This window comes from Bombus vancouverensis, chromosome 15 (genome assembly GCF_051014615.1).
Source record: "Bombus vancouverensis nearcticus chromosome 15, iyBomVanc1_principal, whole genome shotgun sequence".
Classification (NCBI taxonomy): domain Eukaryota; kingdom Metazoa; phylum Arthropoda; class Insecta; order Hymenoptera; family Apidae; genus Bombus; species Bombus vancouverensis.
This window is the reverse complement of record NC_134925.1, coordinates 6,232,559-6,254,054: the sequence shown is the minus strand read 5'-3', so window position 1 is coordinate 6,254,054 and position 21,496 is coordinate 6,232,559. Positions and strand designations below refer to the sequence as shown.

At 38.3% G+C, this 21,496-nt stretch overlaps 1 protein-coding gene across 6 annotated transcripts in view; it reads left to right on the top strand.

The window, feature by feature from the left end:
* mub (poly(rC)-binding protein mub) overlaps positions 1–21,496 on the top strand; it is a 240,601-nt gene that overhangs the window by 191,242 nt on the left and 27,863 nt on the right. For all 6 annotated transcript variants that reach the window (XM_033335444.2, XM_033335441.2, XM_033335440.2 and 3 more), the window contains 2 exons: positions 14,295–14,391; positions 16,069–16,348. In XM_033335444.2, the coding sequence (XP_033191335.1) occupies positions 14,295–14,391; positions 16,069–16,348 (377 nt within the window). The remainder of the gene's footprint in view (positions 1–14,294; positions 14,392–16,068; positions 16,349–21,496) is intronic.

Here is a 21,496-nt window from a genome sequence, read left to right as displayed (position 1 = left end):
ACTCCTCTAAGTAAAATGCAAGATTTTCTTACAGACGTCTAATTTATTGATAATTAAGAGATCGTTAACTCGTCGAAGTGGCGCGTCGGTTATGTGCTTTGCTTTTTATGTGATCCGCACGTGTCTGTTACGTGTATCGGCCGTTTCTGGATTTTTTCTTGTTCTTCGTTCGTTCGTTCGTTCATTTGTCTCTGTTCCGTCTCTCTGACAATATTCACCAAGATGCTTCTTTACGTACTCTATGTCCCAGCCGTGGTCTCGGTGTGTGTCTCTCTCACACTCTCTTTCTCTCTATATCTCTCTCTATCTCTCTGTCTCTCTCTCTCTCTCCTCCTTTTTTTTTCTTGTGCTTGCGATTGATAGTGGGTTGATGTCGCCTTCTGTGAAACTGCTTGCCGTCCTTTACGGTGCACAGAGAATTTATTTTCTCGTTGCATGCCGACACGAGATGATACACGATTGTACGGTACGCGCGATAATCACGATTATTGTCGATCATAGCCGTGCATTAGGCGAGAAACTTTTTTAAAGTCTAAGAACGATATCGAATCTCTCTCTCTCTTTTTCATTTTTATTTATTGAATTGATTATTCTTTTCTGTGGAGTCGAAAGAGAAACATCGAAGAGGAATTTGCAGACCTACAATTAACATTCGATCAATTTTTTAATCGAATTCTCATTAATCTTCTCGGTGGAGTCGAACAGAGGAAGATGTACGAAATTACAACTAACGTTGGATCTATTTCTCGTCGTTTTGTGTGTACGCAGTCGAATAACGATTTTTTTTTTACACAAAATGAACAATTGAATTGACTGTAGTTTTGTGTGCAGTCGAATAGAGAAATATCGAGTCGCGTAAATTCCTTTTGATAATAATCGGTCGCCTTTGAGATTTCACACTTGTGGTAATGTCAGTGGCGTTACCACATTATCAGTTGTACTATGCGACAGGTTGTCGGAAATGAGTCGTGTCGACCGTGTTTAATCATCGAAATTTCCTGCTACGTGAAGACTTTCTTGAAACTGAATCTCTTTTGATAGAATATCTTCAAAGGAAATCGATTGATTTCTTAAGAGACACGTGTACCGCGACTGGTTTAAGAAATGGCTTGAACTACGATATTTCAATAATTTAATGAATATTTATCCACAAGGATAGTAATTTAAATTTTAAAACAGAATCTAGTCCTCTTTTGGTATTGTCAGTTTACAATTCTGAAGAAATTTGTCATAAAAGTCACGCCACGAATTTTGTCGCTCTTCATATTTTGTTACTGTGACTGTTTAAAACTTACTGATTTCAAAAAATGAGAAATGAAAAATACCTGCAAATTGAAACGTTGGGCAACTTTTTCAATAGACGTTTCCCAAATCCAGCGGAAAATTACACCATCTAATTTAAAAGAAAAAAGAAGATATTTTGTTGGTCGTTTGATGATTGATTTAAAAAAGTGATATCCGTATAAAATATTTTAGAATAGAGACAATCGACGCTATTAAATAATTTAATATCGCCAGTATCTATTTCTATCTGAACATGAACGGCATACCTGAAGCACCGTTAGCTTGCATGAGACGCGAATCGATAACGATAAGAATAAATCCGCGTTTCAATCTTTAGCAAATAAAACGACAACCTGTCCTCAGCTGTCATAAATTTTGCCCACGAGACAAGGTGTGGTCTCAAACTGACGATCGATGTGGTAATCTTCACAGTCGAACTGTTTTCCCTTTGTGTCGTTGCAAGATCGCCATTACCACCACGGTATTATGCAAATCGTCGACACGGGGCGTCAAGTGGTTGATCGAAACCAGTTTATCGAGCTTCAAGTTTAACGACTCTACTACAACCGTTCGAGCAGTTTCAAAGCTTCCAACTCCACATGGGCTATACGCCGTTCGATAAACGTTAAAAGCTTGATCCTTCGTTACGAAGAAGTGCATCGTAGTACGCTTGCTCGCGTACGCGAATCGAGCTCGATCAAAGCAAAAATGATAAAAGAAATTTTTCAACGAGAGAAATAAAAAAGACACGGTGGTGCAAATGAATCTCGTTTATCGCGCGTCCCGTCGACACATATGACCGTGAATATTCTTCACGAGAATCGTATTCGACAACGTTCGGTCAACACGAGTGCAAACTCCGCCAAAAAAGTCCCAAGTACGAAAGAAAAAGAAATACAGAAAATAAAAAAGAGGACGAACAATAGTTTCTTTCTGTTATTTCCATAGCATATTCGATGGTATGGTTTCGTTTTCTATATTTCATTTCCTATGATTTCCATGTGTTTACGATATGATAATAATCGGCGTGTCACGATCGAGCTATGTTTTGTCTCTGGTTCGAGTACGATCATCGTGGGGCCGATTCTGTCCGCCCATGTGCAGACAACCTCTGGACGAAAGGCGCGTGTGATTCGAGCCGCTCATCCGTCGAATCGATTAGCTCCACGGTATAACAAGTAGAGAAAATTCGTAGAAGAAATTACGTGAGACCGATGGAGCGTTTTGGTTCCAGACAAAATTTGGAGAATTTGAAAAAGCGCGATTACTTTGTCGCGCTATGAACGGCTCGTTTGCAACGCGTTGGAGAATCACGCGCGTTTCACCGGGGGTTCTCTCTCCGATTGATCGAGCCTGCTTTAGCATGAACGCTTACTCGAGGGTCGCACGATGGATTCTTCGTCATGGCCTGTCGTTGGATCCGGTCAAACGCGGACAGGCGCGTACACGAGACATCTTAAGAATGGCGATCGATGAGTTTCATGCTGATTAACGAGGTCGAAGTCGACCCGTACGTCCGGTCGATCGGCAGGCGCCATGAAATGCCATCTTGACGAGGGTTGACAGCATTGAACATGGCAAAAAGACGAGTCGATGCACTGGAAAATTGCGACAATCAAGGTTCCCAGCAGCAAAGCAAAAGTATTTACTCTTTCTCTGGATATATCGAACGAACGATGCAGATTTCCCTAGTGCTGGATAACGAATAGGTAGAAAAATTGATAAACGATAATAATTATTGCGATACTTTCTTTCCACACGCATCGATCGAACGTTGCAGATTTCTGTAAGAAGACTGAGATTTTTCTGGTGGATTAGACTTGTTGGTAGTTAATCTTGCGATAAATACAGAACGTTAAATTAAATTTCATAATGTATATGTACACTTTTTATATATACATCAATATACAGGGTGGTTGGGGATGATTCTACGCGAAAAAAGAAATCGAAAATATAGAATAGAAATTTTTCGTTTGAGGCTTCTTTTTCTTTTTTTTTTTTTTTAATTTTTCCATCGAGACAACGAGACAGCGCGCGTACCGAGCGAAAATTCAAAGTCGATTTTCTCGAAAACAACGCCTCAAACGAAAAATTGTTATTCTATATTTTCGACTTTCTTTTTCGCGTAGAATCACCCCCTTTCCGCTTGTACCACCAGTTACCAACCACCCTGTATACATCTTTTGTCAGCGTGTCCAATGCGTGCATTTAAAATACTGATTTTACAGTACATACTGATTTACCACGATGTAATAGTAAGTTTCTCAAATTAGTCAAATATCCACAGTAAATCGACTGTGAAATGCAATTCAAGGTAAAGACACAAAACTGGAAATATTTTTGTCTGCTGCAATTACCAACGATATACCGAATAACGTAGAAACCTGACCAATACCTCAAAAGATAAATTTTTTTTTTTAGCAATATTGATCAACAACCAACCTAAGACACCATCGAATTCAATAATACGACGCGATACATGGTAGAACCATAATTCTAAAAAGAATCTTTAAACGAATTACTAAAACTTATTCGATCAGAACGATCGATCGATGATCGAGGAAAGGTGTGAACGTTTCGATGTGGAAACGTTGGAAAGAGCAAACGGAAAAACGAAGGGCAGAGCTTTAACGCGTCGGTGTACAAACGCGTTTTCCTTTTAATGACGGCCTGGTCGACAGGCAGACAGAAAACGCAGCGTGCAGAGGAACATACGGTAGTCACGTTTGCCGAAGCAATTGATTCTGAATTTTCTATCTGTCAGGGTCGGCGCGAACGACGGCCCGGCAAACATAATTACCGGCTTTAACAGCGACGTTTGCTAATTAGTAACTGTTTTTGTGCGTGGACGCGGTGCAAACACATTGACGCAACGCTCTCGCAATCCCCCTGTTGACAGATTGAATTATTAAAAGGGTGCGTTTCGGTTCCGCCTTCCGACAGTACAAACTCGCCGAGTTCGGTTTGCGTCAGAATTTTTAATTCGCGTCCGGCTGACTGCGGCGCAGAAAGAAAGAAGACAAAATGACGCACAGAGAGATAGAAACTCGCTGGAGGGGTGAAAGATTTCTCTTTCTCCCTCTCCTGTCTGCCTGTCTGTCTGTCTGTCTGTCTGTCTCTTTCACACACATAACACATTGATAAACGAGCACGCGTTATTCTTTATTCCGCGAGAAGAAACTCGGACGATCGTAAATTTTCCGAATTTCTCTTGTTTGTTCGTTTGTAAAATCGTAGAGTGTAAACATTGAATTTTTGTAAAGACATTGTGATGGAAACACCGAGCGACCAATTTGTTCCTTTTATAATCTTTTGTACGTATCGTGGAGACTCTGATCATCGAATTTCTAGGATTCTTATTATTTCTAATTTTTATTCATGTTATTCGAAAAGAGTATAAATGTGAAAATTTGGAAGAAAACTCGTAGATTGTGCAGGGTGAAGTCTCTAGAAGTTTGTTCTATCTTTGCTGCTGCGAAAGCACCGAATATTTATCGTTTATACGATTGCGAAAGCTCTGAACATCGAATTTCTAGTATTTCTATTGTTTCTGTTATCGCAAATGAGCGAAAATATGTAAATCTAAAAGAAAACTCGTAGATCGTGGATCTTGAATGCTCTAACAAAGTATTATTCTTACTATTGTGAAAGCACCGAGCATGGAATATTTATTGCTCCTCCGATTACGAAAGCTCTGACCAACGAATTTCTAGAAATTTCTGCCATCTCTGTAAAAGCTCTGATCATCGAATTTCCGTTACTGTGAAAGCTGCGGAAATCGTATTTCTATCGCTCCCCCTGTGCAATAATTCCAGTGCATCGTAGACAATCGCAGAAATATTTGGCGATCGTCGCAGACCGAAATCGATGATAATTGATAACGAATCTCCTCGTAGTCAAGATGGCGTGTATCGTCGTGTCTCAGTATCCGTCCTGCCTTCTGTTTCTCTGCGCTTTTCGACGACCGACGACTCACACGGAGCCCGACTTCCACGATTTTCGGTTTCGAGATGCGAGAAAAAAGAACGGCGAAAAACTCGAAAGAAAGTACAGCTACCAATAAGAACCATTAAGAAAAAACGACGCATAAAACATACAGATCGGAAAATCCGCACGAAGATAAAAGAAAAAAAATGTAAACGAGAGAAAAAGGTGGCCGACCAGAATCTCACTGCACACACGGCTCATTGCCTTTTTCATTAGCGTTATTCCGCGGACCGGTCGAGTTCCTTCTTTCTTCTCTGTTACGTTATTTCACTCTATCGTCATTTCCTTCTACGTTTCGTTTGTCTTTTTCTTCCACTTTATATATATTTTCTTCTATACGTATACTGTTCTGTCGGTACAATTTTCTATTTGGTTTCCTTCGCTATTTGTTTGTCTTGTTTCTTAACTTGTGTTCTCTGTATCTCTACTTCCGTTTCTTTTCCTTGCGAAGTATGTCACTCTACGGGAGACACGCTATAGCTGATCTAATTGGGGGCGGGTTGGTATTGGACAACCACGACGTGAACAATGAGCGAGTTGTACAACAAAACAAAGACCAGTATGCATGCGTGGCACGAGAAAAGGTAGATTTACATAGGTATATTATTTACTACATTGCGCTTTATCTCTCTCTCTCTCTTTCTCTCTTTCTCTTTCTCTTTCTCTCTCTCTCTCTCTCTCTTCACAATCCCACCGCCACTTCTGACTCTGTCTAAGTTTTCATATAAGTTTCTCTGCCTGTTATGGAGAATCATATCTATCTTTTTCTTTTCTCTTTTCTTTCTTCTCTAAATTTCTACTTTTGTTCCTTTAGTTTTATTTCCCTGTCTTAAGTATTTTATCTACTGTCTCTCGGCTTACAGAACATGATTTAATTCTTGGCTTCTCGTCCTACGTACACTGTCTCTGATTTCTCTTGTTTACGTTCCGTTCTTCTCGGTAGAGTTTGATCAGAAATCCTCTGTTTCTGATCCGCCTTCTCGATCCTGGTAAATCCCACTTCTTAAAACGTGCCTCGCCACGCGGAAGAATGTATCGGGTCTTAGTGGATTGCAGACGCTTCTCGAGGCAAATTAATCCCTTGATGATAGCAAATCGATTGAGAACAGTGGAACTGTAACAGTCACCGAAACAGTTTTATCTTACGGGAATTTAGAATTCGCCGGATATCATTTACATTTTTCCAAGATATCTGTTTAGTAATACGAATAGAATTTTTCGATTCATAATCGAAACATAATTAGTTAGACGAAAGTTGCAGGGTTTAGAAAGGAGCATAAATGGAATTATGGTTCTTGCCAATTTTTTTTTTAGGATTCTTCCCTGTTACTACGTGCTGTATTATTGGCAAGATTATCGGTAAGATTTTGGTTTCTGTAGGAGAATTTTCATCTGAAATGATATATTTTCCTTGAAACGTAATCATCGTAAGCACCAAGGGATTAACTCATCCTCGGGATGGAAAATATTCAAGATGACTAAAAACGTGTGTACAGGCTGGTTCGCGTAACTAGGACAAAATCATACAATTTTCTCTGGTCGCAATTAGAGAACGATATTATGAAAAAGAGATGAATAATTAAGAGAGATCTACCTTTCCAGGACCATATTTTTATAAATACGTCGTTTCATGAATGTAACACAGTGTGTGTGCATTATGTAGATGCACAGTGCATTTTTTAATAGACGCGTGTATTTTGTTTGACGTAAATCAAATTTGTCATCCTGTATAATATAACACGGGTGCAGTGATTGAAAAATATCTACCACGAAATATCGCAACTTTAATAACAATATTTATACGAAATATCTTACAAATTGATTATTTTTCGACCAAATTTCTTCTAGTGTCTTCTTTGTAGAGAATAAAAAAAAGAGAATTAAACGGTTTCATTTTTTAAATATTTTTGTACAATCTCATAATGTACATGCATTGCATTATACTTACAAAAGGATATGATCCTCGTTAAATTATTTACCACATTTCTCTGATATTTATTCTAACATTTCACCCACTAAGTAATTTCCTAATTGCAATCACGCAAAGAGTATGATTTGTTTCAATTACGTGGGACATTTTATGTACATACAGTTGCTTTCCACTTCGCGATCCTAATTGTGTTTCGCCACGGTCGAATTTCAGCCAACTTGCTTTTGTATCTCACGTTCACGCGACAATGACGGAAGCTGCCAGCGAATTAGCCCTGCTACGGTACTCAAACTTCTCCACTCAATTGTGCCTCTTCTTCGTTAAAAAATTTCAGCAAATATCATAATTCGAAGCGTCAGTATCAGTCGAATTATAAAACTCGTAAATGACGACAACGATTTAGATCAGGTTCTGAATTGCTTAATTTTCCAACACGTAAACCACCTTCCAAATGTGTCTTACGCATAGTCCAGATTTGAAAAATTTCAAAAAGATCTCTCGTTATTTAAAAAGGAAGAACATAGTCCGTTTAAAAAGATGGCATTTGAATTTCTAACGAGATAAAGGTACAATTGGATGGAAAGAAGTTGGTTGCATAGCAAAGTTAAGAAATCTAACTCCTTTGCTTACCGATCGCTTCTGAAATAATAAAACTCGTGTTTTCTTTTGTTTCGCCGATGCACCGCGATCAATTCACCACCAAGAATCTGTCAGACTTTGGCAATCTTTTTACATTACTCTCGACAAACCTACGAACGAGAATTGGCCGTGCGTAAGCTACGAAGAAACGCGTTCAATAGACGCTTCGATACAAAGGTAAATAGACGCCAAGCGACTTCACTTGGTTCGAGTGCCAGCGAAAAATACGATAGCGACGAACCGATCGCGAAACCGATCTCCGAAGTACGTATATACACGCTTCCGCTTTTTCACGGCTTCGCAAGAGACTTCCTTCTTTCTCATCCCTCTTCGTATATCTTCATACGTTCGTACGTCTCTTTGTTTTCGCCTGTAAAAGAATTCCCTTTTATTCGAAGCGCACGGTCGAAGCACAAAGACTGTCGAGACCTTGTCTCCGCCAACGTTGTCTCGATTTCTAACTAAACTGGAGAAGAGAAATCGGGACAACGCCGTGGTGGAGCAGAACGTCAACTTGTCCACGATAATATTAATGTTATTGTACGATATACAGGCTGTCTCAGCTAAACCAGTTCATCTAAATATCTGCCTTATTTACAATTGTATGAGAAAACTTCTCGGGACAGAGTTAAACTATTTCAAGGTGTTCGCGTAACGGTGGAAAGAATTTTCTTTCATCGTTCTTTCGCTAGATATCGAGATTATCGGTGTATCTCAAAATGAGAATTATATTCTACATATACCCTATATATTTTTTTTATTCGTCAGTTGATGCGTTTCTTTAATCTCTATGCAAAAATATCGAGGTATTTGTGCCTGAAAATGATCAGTTTCAAAGATATTTTAATTTTACCTTTTTATCCTTTTCTATGTTCTATGTGTATATTATTATTAATTATATATTAATTTTGTAAAACTTGGCGTATGACAAGCAAAAGTGATGTTCTTTCGCTGACGCGTGTCTTCCTTGTCTTTCATACGTTAAATACATTCGACGAAATTAAAATCGAAATATCTTTTAAACTAATTTTTTCCCGGCATGAGTGTCTTAATATTTTTATATAAAGAAAAAAACGCCTACTATTGTAAAAAAAAATATATATATATAGAAAGAGTTCTATTTAAAAAAAGAATCTTCTAAAAGAAACGAACTTGAGGAAAGATTCTCTTCGCCGTTACACGTGTCCCTTGAAACAGTTTAACTTCGTCCTGATCCTGAGAAGGTTTCTCATACGATCGTAAGTAAAGCAGATATCCAGACGATCTCGTTTATCCGAAACACCTTGTATATCAATACCATCGATATTATAACACGAGGATATAAATTGTTCTGTCAAAATTTCTCCCGTATTTCTATCATTTCTATTTCTACGTATTCTCGTTTTTGTTTCTTCTTATACTTTTTTGTTCGTTTCTATTCGCCTCAGTCCTCAGTTGTCCATTGTCCACTCGCCGTCCTATCTTAGAACAGCATGGCTTCCAAGCACTCTGTTTAGCTACGAATCAAGAAGTTCGCGCGAGGGTGGGCTGCCCTGACATCACGTTTCCACCATCTTAAGCAGGGTAGAAGTTTCTCAACGTCGTGACGATACATCATATTTATGTCTTCGATCGAGTTTTTTTTTTCTTTCCTTTTTCTTTTTTAATTTTTTTATTATATGTAAATTTTTTTTTTTAATTTTGTCTATCTTCTTCTATCTCTGTCTCGTTTGAAGTACATATTTATATCGGTTGCGAACACCATTCGAACGTTATGGTTCCGTGTAATACGATTATTTTTATGATGTATGAAACAGTCGGAGTCACTCGACGTTGCATCGTCGATGATTCGTCTTTGTAGAACGATGCAAATGAGGAAACGACGTTCGCAATGTTCGATCAAGTGTGTTGTGCTACATCTGTATGTATATTTATCGCCTCTCTTTTTTTTTTTATTTCTTTCCCTCCCCCCTTTCTCTCCCTTTTTTTTTTTTGTTCGAACTCGTGCACCATAGATTAGCATAGATGATGTTGCAGGTAGAAGACCAATCACACTTTTGAGGTTTTCATGTTTTAGGGCACGGTTACGTGTACACGAAGAGAGTCCTAGATCTTTAGCCCCAGACATCTTGTCCTGTTTACGACAAGGAGCAAGAAAGAATGCATTTTCTACTTCTCTCTCTTTTGCTCCATCCTTCCTTTTTTTTTTCTCTTTTTTTTTCTTTTTTTAATTCGTTCGCTATATATTTAGAACGCAGGGTGTTTCGCTCAATTTCATCGCTTGAAATACGTGTACTGTGTTTGGGATTTTATAAGAAATCTCTCTACGAAGGTTGCATAATGTTGTGTCAAGAGGTATACAATTTCGTATCGTGGAAAGCGTCAAGTTTCTTTTGTCAATTAGTACTTTGATACTTTAGAAATAATAGTGGTAAATTTTTTAAAATACTTTAAAGAGGAATTAGATATCACTGAAGATCAGAAGATATATTAATAAGATCTCGAAGAATTTATCCACTGTATATCGACGTTCAATTTGTCATTTGAATTAATTAATCGACATGTCATTCGAAAAACTGCAACACAAAATTGTGTCCAATTCTTTTACGATATTTTTACGAAATCCTAAATATTACAGCGATATTCCAAGTGATAAATTTACGCGTAACACTTTATATATAGAAGAAGTTCACTCTAACGGTTCATGCAATTTTTCAGCAGTATACTCTTCTTTCATAATGATAGAAAAATTATCCAATGCGTTTTAAAAATATAATCACGCGATTCCATTCCGTAATATCGTAACGGGCACTAAAATAAAATATGAAACCTTAGTTCACACACAATATGAAGTGTATAACAGTAGATGTACACTTTTTCTATTACAGCTTAAAAAATGGCTGAAAAATCGTGTGAAACGTTAAAATGAACATCTTGTATAAATACATGATATAATACATATATTAAATAATATATATGAAATTTCTTTTCTTTTTTTTATTTTCTTTTTTTTTATGAATGATAATTCAATTCGTGTCGTTTTAATACTTTTGTGTTCGGCGTGTATATCGTTATCACGGGTATGCATTTACGTACGAGTTTTACAATCTCCAGTAGGAATTAACCGTTGCAGTTTCTGTTTCATTCGTTGAACTCCAACGGGGAGATTCCGTTGTAATTAGCAGCTTTTACATTGATTCGCCACGGTCCGACGAGACGGTGTGTTTGGAGTTTTACTATTTCGTCGGTTTGCGGAACGGTCGATGAGTTCGCCGACGAATTGGAATTCGAGCGGTTTGAAAATTACAACGCGCTCGTAATCAGCGGGACTCCTTCTTCTAAAATATCGGGAAAGACACTTTGGAAAGTAAATAAATATTTTACGAAATATATTGATTTTTTAATCGATTGAAAGAAATATTCTTTTTTTTTAAAATGACATTTTTATGGAACTGTCATGATCGAAATTAAGATAGAAGACGGTGAACGAACCGTAAGCTTACGGTATTAATTAGAAATCGCTGCAAGAATTACGTACTCAGCTTTTTGGAATTGTTATAATAGAAATTAAAGTAGGAAACGGCCAACGAACTGTGCAAGCTTACGGTATTAATTAGAAATCGCTGGAAGAATTATGTACTCAGCTTTTGGAATTGTTATAATAGAAATTAAAGTAGGAAACGGTCAACGAGGTGAAAGCTTAAAATATTAATTAGAGGTGGTCGGAAGAATACTTTCTGTTAATTTTGAAAAAGAATCTCTTACACAAGACTGAAATATTTTAGCTAGAATTTGTCCAAGTAAAAATAGCTGAATACTTATTCGCCGTGGCATTTCGTTATTACTTATGTAAGTATGTGTCACTTCACGGAACTTTGTCGAGTTCTTTCTTTGTCGAGTCGGATGCTGTGGAAGTTTCGTGGCGAGCACATCGATCGCGCGCTAAATTCTGCGCCAAGTCTCCTTTGTAATTAATGTTCAAAGATCAGAAATAGAAAAATTGGTCGACTAAATTCCATTCCGTCTCGAATATTGCCTCAAAAAACAGGGAATGTTAAATTATTTTCTATAGTGATAAGAAATATAATTGAATCAGTAGAATCAGAAACGACACAAATCGATTTTGCTTAGGTAACATTTGAAAAACTAATAAAAACATGAACTTGAATCTTCTTTTTTTTTTTTTTTTTTTTAATAAAAATTCAATAATTTTTAGATACTGAAATGAGTCGTGTCATACGAATTACACAATTTCAGTTTCGTTGAAATAAGTAGAATCTTGCAACGAGAATATTATTCAAAAGACGAATACGAATGAATGGTAAAAAAAAAAGCAAAAGAATTTTTCGAAATTAGAAAAGATGCGTAAATGCATGCTGTCTCGCGATATTTTCTTTTCCCCTAACCGTCCATTCTACTCTGTCTATTCTTTCCTTTTTAATAGCTCGTTCCTTTAGAAGTTAGCCGCCTCAACTATTAATATTCGCTAGATACCACGGTCGACTTTGGTCGATTAATTTGCAGAGAATCTTCGCGGCGAGAATCGAGTTCGATCCAACCTCTGACGTATAGTATGTCATACGTGTGTAGACATATTCTCCGGCTGGATCACAAAGCGTCCTGGATTCCTCGGCTTCCGGTCCCTAATAGCGCAAAGCGATCTCCAGAATACCAAGCTGTACATTGCTATACACATAGGTCGAGAAACTTGTTCGTAACTAGCGTGCTGGTATTAATAGCGATAGAGAAGGTTCAAGAAAATATCGACATCTTTGTTTATGAGTAACAACGAGCCGAATTATTATGATCGTTTCGAAATTATCGCCTTCGTTCGAAGACCGATCGAGAATGAAGCTTAGAAACACAAACTTCTTTCTTACAAAGAGATAAGGGACTTGCGTTTATGGATTGTAAAAAGTATTTTATGCTTCTAACGGTGTATGAGAAATTCTGCTGCAGTTTTTTCTTCAGGCGATCGTAATAATTTGATGACCGGTAGTGAACGGTAGTTAAATTTTTTAGTTGAGTTTCATCTTCAACCTTCTGTAACGATATGTAATTAAGAAGTTGCTGATATAGGTATTTCATTTTTAATACTTTTATAAAGTTTAATTAATTGCATCCATGATGCTTTTTGAAGTTAATATCGAGGAGAAAAGTCTTTCTCGAAAGGATCGTTAAGTTTAATGTAACGAACGAATTGCTGCTTTAATAATCTCTCTAGTGTATTGTCTTTTTACTATATCAGAATTATTTTGTAGAAAAGTTACAGAGGGTTCGTTTAATTTTTGTTTCGTTTTAAAACATTCTTAGAATCGTACGAAAGTAGAGAGTCATGCGATCATCGTTCTCCATAGATCGATCATTATTCGTTCGATAGTCAGAAACTCTTTCTCTGTCTCTCTTTTCTTTCTTTTTTCTTTCTTCTTCTTTTTTTTTTTTTTTTTTAACCAATTCCTTCTGTTTGTAGCAATTTGCAACAGTAAGTAGTTTCGTTGCCACGAAATTCAGTATACTCGTCGAGCGAGGGTCCATTATTCTTTGCATAATCACGTCGAATAGTTCTCGAAACAGTCTGCCCGATTACCAAGTTGATGTTACCAAGTTGACCAAAACGGGAGATTCAAACATCGTCCGAATCTCAACATCGATCCGGCGTTAGAGCGTCGCGCGTTTTTTCTATTACGTTCCTTCGATTAATTTTCACTGTGTTTTTAGCTCCTTGTTGCGTGTGGTTGTCATGCGAGTGTTGTTTCACTATGCGTGTTCCTGAAAGAGCGTGACGCTTTCCAAAGCGACGATAAAAGGAAAAGAAAAGAAACAAACGCAGAGTAAGGGTGAAAGTATTGAAAAGTATGGAAACGTGTGGAGAAAGGTGACGAAGGACATTTTTTTGCATCGGCTCCCAGGAAGTCGGGACATCCTGCTGGTCGACATCGAAGAGACCATGAGAACAGGCGAAAAAACTCGCAGGTTGCCACGACCGTAGAATCCAAAACGATCGATAGATCATCGACGATGATGGATTAATCTAGAGAGAATTCTTTACTTTCTCCTCTATCTCTTCTTTTATTCCCTCTGTCTTCCTTATTATTTAATTCGAACAGTTTTATCTACTCAAAGGATGATGATATACCTTGTCATTTTGATTTTCTTTCTTATTTTTTTCGTTGATCGTTTTCTTCTGAAATTTGTTTTTATTCCTTCCCATTGTCTGGTCATAGAGTTGTATTTTGATATTTCTTCTTTCTTTTTTTTTTTTCTTCTTTCGTCTGGTTTGATCGACGATCCTCGAATGTGAGACGCGCGAGGAAAGCAGGCAGATTGATCGTTTCCTTTTTTTTTTTTCTTTCTTTTAGATCTATATTTTATCGATGTCTTCGTATAATACCCCTCTGAAAGCACTTTTTAAAAATCGTTCGAGCGGCGGCACATGTTTTTGTTGAGCGTTGGATTTTGTTCGTCGTTGTTACAGATGGGCAAGCTTGGTAGCAATCCATTGGCCGGACTCGCGGCTCTAGGCCTCGGAGGCCTTGCCACACCTGCCAACACAGGTGGATTGAATCCAGCAGGTACGTCAAAAACTCCTCGTTGTTCTATTACAATACTCTGTAACGCTCGTGACTATTTATTTATTCGTAATAATCTCACAAGCTTTTTCATTTGATTTTTTTCAATTTGTAAATGAATGTTTCAGAAGCCGAACTTTTCAACCCTCTCTCTTATTTCTTAATTTCATTAGGATAAATACGATTTTCCAAAATCAAATTACTTGGTTCTACCAACTTGTTTATCACAGGCAGATAACATTAATAATAGGACATTTTAAGTATATTATTAAGATACAGTGTTTATACATTTAAGATGCAGTGTTTGCACGCTCGTCACTTGTTTCTACCTTTTAATTTATACGGTTGATCAATTCAGCTTCTGAACGAATACGAATCGATACGAATGCGGCTGAAATACGGCTGAGAATTATTGCGTTTCGAGAATTCGAAATTTTGAGAATTCCGTAGAATTGCTTGTGCGATGTATGAAATTGAAAAAGTCGCTCGAGAAATCGCTTGAATTATTTACGTACGTAGAACGTGTTGTACGAGAATCTACAGGCTTACGCAACAAACTTTTATTTTACAAACAACAATGGTTTCGAAAATATTATAGAATGAAATCATGCTTTTGGCAGTCACTATGCAAACCTCACCACTTTACAAACATCTTACTTCACCGCGGTAAAACGACCAGCTTCGACCTCCAAGCCAACTCAACGCTTCCAAACAAATATGTAAAAATGTTAATCTTTATACCGTGGATTAAAATGATGATGTACCGCGATAGCTATGTTTCGAAAATTTAAAAACGTTATTGTTTCGCGTGCACTTTGCATACAGTTATTCGCCTAATCGGACAATGTATGTACATGTGGTCCATAACCACGTGTGGTAGATTTTAAAATAGAAAGTACATAATGATTCATGTATAGTCGTAACAATTATAGTACTGCGCGTGATCGTACGACGTATGAACTTCGGTAGAAGAATTAGCCAAAAATTATAATATTATTATTATTATTTTTATTATTTATTACTCCATCTATACAGTGTTGTTCTTACATTTAACAATTGCACTTGGTTAGAGAACTTAAGGTATTTGTAGCGCGACAATATCTCTCAGAAGTAAAATACTCTGAGACTGCAAAGTCTCATACTCTTCGCGCATGTCTGAGATTCTGTCACTAAGAAGAAAATCTCTCGGTTGTCTGTACTCTCTACGCGCGCACACTAACAGCAACCTTATAACATTATAATATACTTTGAACGCTGAAACGACTCATATCACGTATTTCACATTACTTTTATTCGACAACGGTGAGGACTAGATTTTTCTTATAGAAGAAAAAAGAAAAGGGAGAAAGATTCTTTCAGCCTGTACAACATAGTATTTTCTTGACAACTTGGCAAAAATGGTTCTTCCGCGATTAATCAGAAAGTGACTTTCTCAGCGGCTCGCTATAGGAATCGCGTGATAAAACCATCAACTTCGAAGATGAATATTTAAAAATCGAATCGCTTGTAGATAATACGCTGAGTGTCAGGTATCGTGAAAATTTCGTAGAAATTGCAAGTTGAAGTAAGAATGGTAAAAAGTCAATCTACGCTACGAATGCCTTAAATCTCAAAACCTAAACCTTAGTCCAGAAATGATGTACGTTGCAAATATACAAAATGTTGCTGGTTTTTTGGCAGCATTAGCGGCACTGGCTGGTAGTCAGCTACGTACCAGCAACACGAACAGGCAACAGCCAGCGGCGAACAATCAGACGCACGAGATGACCGTGCCAAACGAGCTGATCGGCTGTATCATCGGCAAGGGTGGTACTAAGATCGCTGAGATCCGTCAGATCTCCGGCGCCATGATCAGAATCAGCAACTGCGAGGAGAGGGAGGGTGGCGCCACGGATCGTACGATCACCATCACCGGAAATCCGGACGCTGTGGCACTAGCACAGTATCTCATCAGCATGAGGTGAGTACCGTGGCACTGGAGCATAGATATCACTCTGGCTTGCCTGCCATCTTGAAAAGAAAACGAAAAAAAAAAAGAAAAGAACGAAGAACGTTGGACGATCGTTATTTGATATTCATTATATTTTATGGTTCCCGATTAATCCCATAAGTAATGCAGCTTTTCCGATAGATGCATTTAGAACAATGGAATTTGTTGTGAACAAGAGGAATTTTATGAAGAATGAATCGCTGTCGTAGAAAATTTAGGAATGTAATCAGTGACAGATCTATCAAGGAGCGTTTGAAGAAGAATTACTTTGTTTTAAAACAATCTCAAACTTCTTTTACCTATATAATTTACGCAGTGAGCTTCTACGTGTAAAGTATCCGGCATTATGCTAACATATTCCTAAACAAAACAATCTTTATTTACGTTTATACGATTTTTGGGTGAATCAATTGCAACAAATTCTTGGTTCCTTGTACCTACAATATCGAAAAATCCGTATTACTCGTAGGATATTCCAATATGCAAATAGATACATAGCATTCGATCGATCGTGCAACGTTCTCTCGACGAGATCGGTTTACTTTCTCTCGATCCAAGAGAGAGAATATTGTTTAAGAATTCTTCCATTATTCCTATCGGTACATGTCGAACTCGTCCCGGCTACGTATTGCGATATCTCGCGACACATCACCACCACCAACCCCCCACCCCCACCCCCAACGAACCTCTTTAACTTTCTGGTTTCTTTCCTTCTCTGGATCCAACGTGAAACGATCGTTGGATCGGATCTTGACTTATGTGTACATGTCGCCGGTGTAGACATTTTTTTTTACACGATCCCCCTCGACGACGGAGAAAATGGAAGCCCAACTTCCCCGTCGACACCTCATAAAGAGAAAAAGGAACAAAAGAGAAACCCTTTGATTCGCCTGTCTATTTTTTCTTCTTTTTCTTTTTTTTTTTTTTTTCTCTTGTGTTACACTCGTTCCTTCTGTAATTACCTTTCTTAGCCTTGGTGTCTTGAAGATGATCAAGTGAGACTAAGGGAATAGTCGAATTGCCGTCATCGCGACACCTCCCATCATGTTTATTACTGTTGTTACTGTTGCCTCTGGCGGCGACGAGCTGGCTACAACGACCTTGCAAACTATCGCCATCATCGTTAATCAACGCTAGGTTGTGGATATTTCTGCGGATTTGTATTTTTGCGAACGCGTGATTACGTAAATGCAACTTTGATAGATAGATAACTCGCTCGTCGAAAATTACATAAAATGTTTCAACGTCTTCTATAGTGATTTATAATTTAATGTATATGATAATTTCGCGTTCTCCTTCAAATTTTCCATAAATGCATAAAGATCCACGGTCTACCCGTCTATTTACAGAGATTCTATGTACGCTGTGTTATATTCGTGTTAAAAATCAGTACACGCACAGGTATAGGTTTGTTGCTATGGTTTTTATCGCGTATCGTAGCTGACAGGTTATGGTCGGGAAGTGCGTCGTTTTCCCGGCACGTCGACGCCAGAAAAGTGTTACATGAAAGAGGTGGCGGTGCAGCAACGAGCGTTTTCTATGTGAGATGGATACGTTGCACGAGTGTTAAGATACGAGGTGATCCCTCGATGTGGAGGTACGTGGTGACGTGCAACGCGTGTCGTGGACCGCCACCTCGGTCTCTCTAGCGTATACAGGTGAGATATTCTCGTAGTGAAGTAAGATTATATAGCCAGTGAAGACGACGCAGCAACCGCGAACCAAGGGATCGCCGTCAACGCGGAGACGCCGGAAGACAATATCTTCGTCTGCCACGACGGAAGAGGATCTTAATCCTTTGTTTCCAGGTCCTGCTTTCCAGGTCCAGTACCCTGAGTATCCTGCAGACACAACTCCGCTCAACATCTGTTTCCCATTTGTCGCTGGCTGTCCTTTCAAGCAAAAAAAAAAAATTTTTTTGAAAAAAGAAAAGAATATATATAGTATACAATCACGATGACAGATATACGACACGTAGTCGAACGATTCCAGCAATATATCGTTCCGTTTTAATTAGACGATCTACTCCCGAAGAGTCCTGCAAAAAGCAATTATGCATCACTACAGCTCCTTTTTTTTTATTTTTTTATTTTTTTTTTTCTTCAAATACCCCAGTTGTTCGGTTTACGACGATCCAAAGCTTCTTTTCGGTCGAACTCGCTTTTGGCGAAGGCTCGTCGTTCGTTCGTTCTTATTCGTTCGTGCACTAGTAATACGGTGTTTTTCTAGAGATATATTTAATTCGATGAGATTAATCGTTTGAATATTGATCTATAATTAAGTATATAATAAATAACGTGATTACAATGACAGGTTGGAAATTTGGAAATCCAAACTGGATTTTAGAAAACTATGATTCACTTGTTTTAATTCGATAAAGTCTTCCGTACGTTGCGTTCAATTCAATTTGGATTTTGTCCTATGTCTAGCGTAATATGTTCACGAGAAAACGTGTTCTTCTGAACGGAATATAGCGTCAATCATATTGGAAAATTCGATATTTATCGTAGATTATGTTTTATTAATTTATTTGCCAAACTATCGTCTATCAGTACGATGGATCGTTAAATTTTTGTTTCTGCAATTCGCCTTCGCCAAGAGTGTCACGCAGTCGCATCTTTGTATTCTAATTTGTACGTTTCCTCTACGCTGATCATAGCGTTTTACCAAAAGATAACGAACGTGCACGGACGTAGATCTTACAGTATTTAATATATAACATCGTGCTATGGGACTGTTATCTCTTTCCATTCTTTTCACTAATTTCGAGAAGTTGAACGAAAATAAATAGAGAAACGTGTACTAACGTAGTCGTCGACGAGATTCGAAACGATCGAAAACGCGTCCCTGTAGCGCATATTAAAACGCTCTGGAAAACGAGCAATTGCCAAAGCAGCCCCAGTTTTTTGCCGCATCTTGAAAATAGCACGAGTACCAAGCACGATTGTCCTGTATATCTATATATATTTAGCCGGTCTGAAAACGCGAATCGTACAAACCTTCTTCACATTCTATTTCTTCCCCCTTTTTACGAATTATAATCCATATTATATTTTATTCCAGATTGTCACTCATATATATTTTTATACTACTGCATTTGAATAGCGACCGAAAAATATATTCGTCATATATCCCGATTATTACTTCTTGTAATACCCGTTCAACCACTTGGTCGTCATGATTATTACGTATCGTGTTTATCATCCCCCCGAGCACAATTCCCGCGGCCAAGATCTGCACTCTGCCGCGTTCAATTCCGCTTTCCGTTCGTCCTGTATACGCGTGACGTACGAGCCAATTATCGTGGCAACGATTTCGCTGGATCAGCAAATCCAGCAACTGGTCAAACTGCTGCATAGTTCCCGTACAGATGATATACCCGTAGGCGGCGGAGTGCAAGTGCTGTGCCCCGTTTAGTTTGATTTCCGCTTTTCAGTGATTCACAGAGCCATGCTACGTTCCATTCCACTTTGCTAAAGTATCCGTGATGCGATACCAAATTGAAAAGACTCATAGAGATTCGATGTCATTACATGCTGATCGATGTTCGAACGCTTGTTGCTTTTCTTTTCTCGCTCTCTCTATCTCTTTCTCTCTCTTTCTTTTTTTATTTTTTTTTTTTATTTTTTTATTTTACTTTTTACAAGTATTCTCTGTATATTCGGAGAACTTCTCCTGTTTTTATGTGTCATGTGCAACGGACTATGGCTCTGTGCTGCGTCGGAAAAAAGGACGTTGCGCGTTCGTCGGCTAGGAACAAGAAATTTCTTGAAAATTTCGAGATCGAGGAATTTTGCCAGATACGAAAGTGAAATTAAACTTTGAGAAATTGTTATTTTTCGTGCTGATCGAAACGAATGCAGTCGAACGTCCTTTTCGATGGCGGCAACTCCTCGCAGCGTATCCTCCGCATTGGGACGCCATTTTCGGTGCTCCTAGAGGCTGCATCGTGTACGATCGACGAAACGTGACGGCTGTATGTCGTTGGATGAAAAACGATACAGACAGATGCCGATGGTTCGTCGGTGCACGGTGTCTCGAGACCGATAAACGCGTCCCGACGACGGAAAAGTCTCCCCCCCACCCCCCCACAAACAACCACGTAGCCGGTGTACGTGAGAGTATCACGCTCCATAGAACACACCTGTGGCATAACTCTCTCTTTCTGTGAAGCCTGTTGAAAACCTTGCGACTCGAAGTCTTTCTTTTCTTTCTATTCTCTTTTTTCTTTCTTTCTTTCTTTCTTTTCTCGCCTGACATACATCACACTTAGCGTCCACACCACCTTGTCACTCTTTCGATCTATTTCTGTTTAATCGATATAACAACTCTGTTCTTTTAGCGGACCCGTCTTATTATTTTCATTTTACTATATCTCACACATCGCCATGATTCGCCTCTTTTCATTTCCTAGCCTCTGTTTCTCGTGTACACGTCGCTGCGACTCCTTCCTTTCTGTATATTTCTTTCTTTTCATCTGATCGTTTATCGAAACACTGTCCGACAAAAGGAAACACGTACAGCAGTGCTCGCTTAAATTCCAATAGAGTTTCGCCTAAATTCAAACGACCCAAAATCCGCTTACACTCCCTGTACTGTTCGAACTGTCGAGTGTAAATTAAACCTATCGACAAACACAGCGAATAGACATAGTTGGAATAAGTGAAAACAGCGATCATGTTCCTATATATTGGAATGAAACTTTCCCATAAAATAATAAGAGTTTCGCTATATTCGTTCGACAGTTTCCCTACACTTGATCTATTTGAGTCTACCTAAACGTCAATTGGTATAAGAAAAATTATGCCCAAGAAACGTGCAGATTTGCTCCACTCAATTGCCGTGTCTTTTGCATTAATCTCTCGTTTGTCCTCTCACTTGTTTTCGCTAAGTCTATTCTTTCCCTCTGTCGAGGAGATCTCGAGTCCTCCCGTACGAAACAAAATCGTCACCCGCATCGCGAGCTTTGCAATCTGATCCTCGATTTAATTGTAATTTAATCGAGCACCGCTGTACACGCATATATATATATATATATATATATAAGTGTATATATATATGTGTGTGTGTGAAACACGAAAGTAGCCACACGCAAACATACATACATAAAACTACATA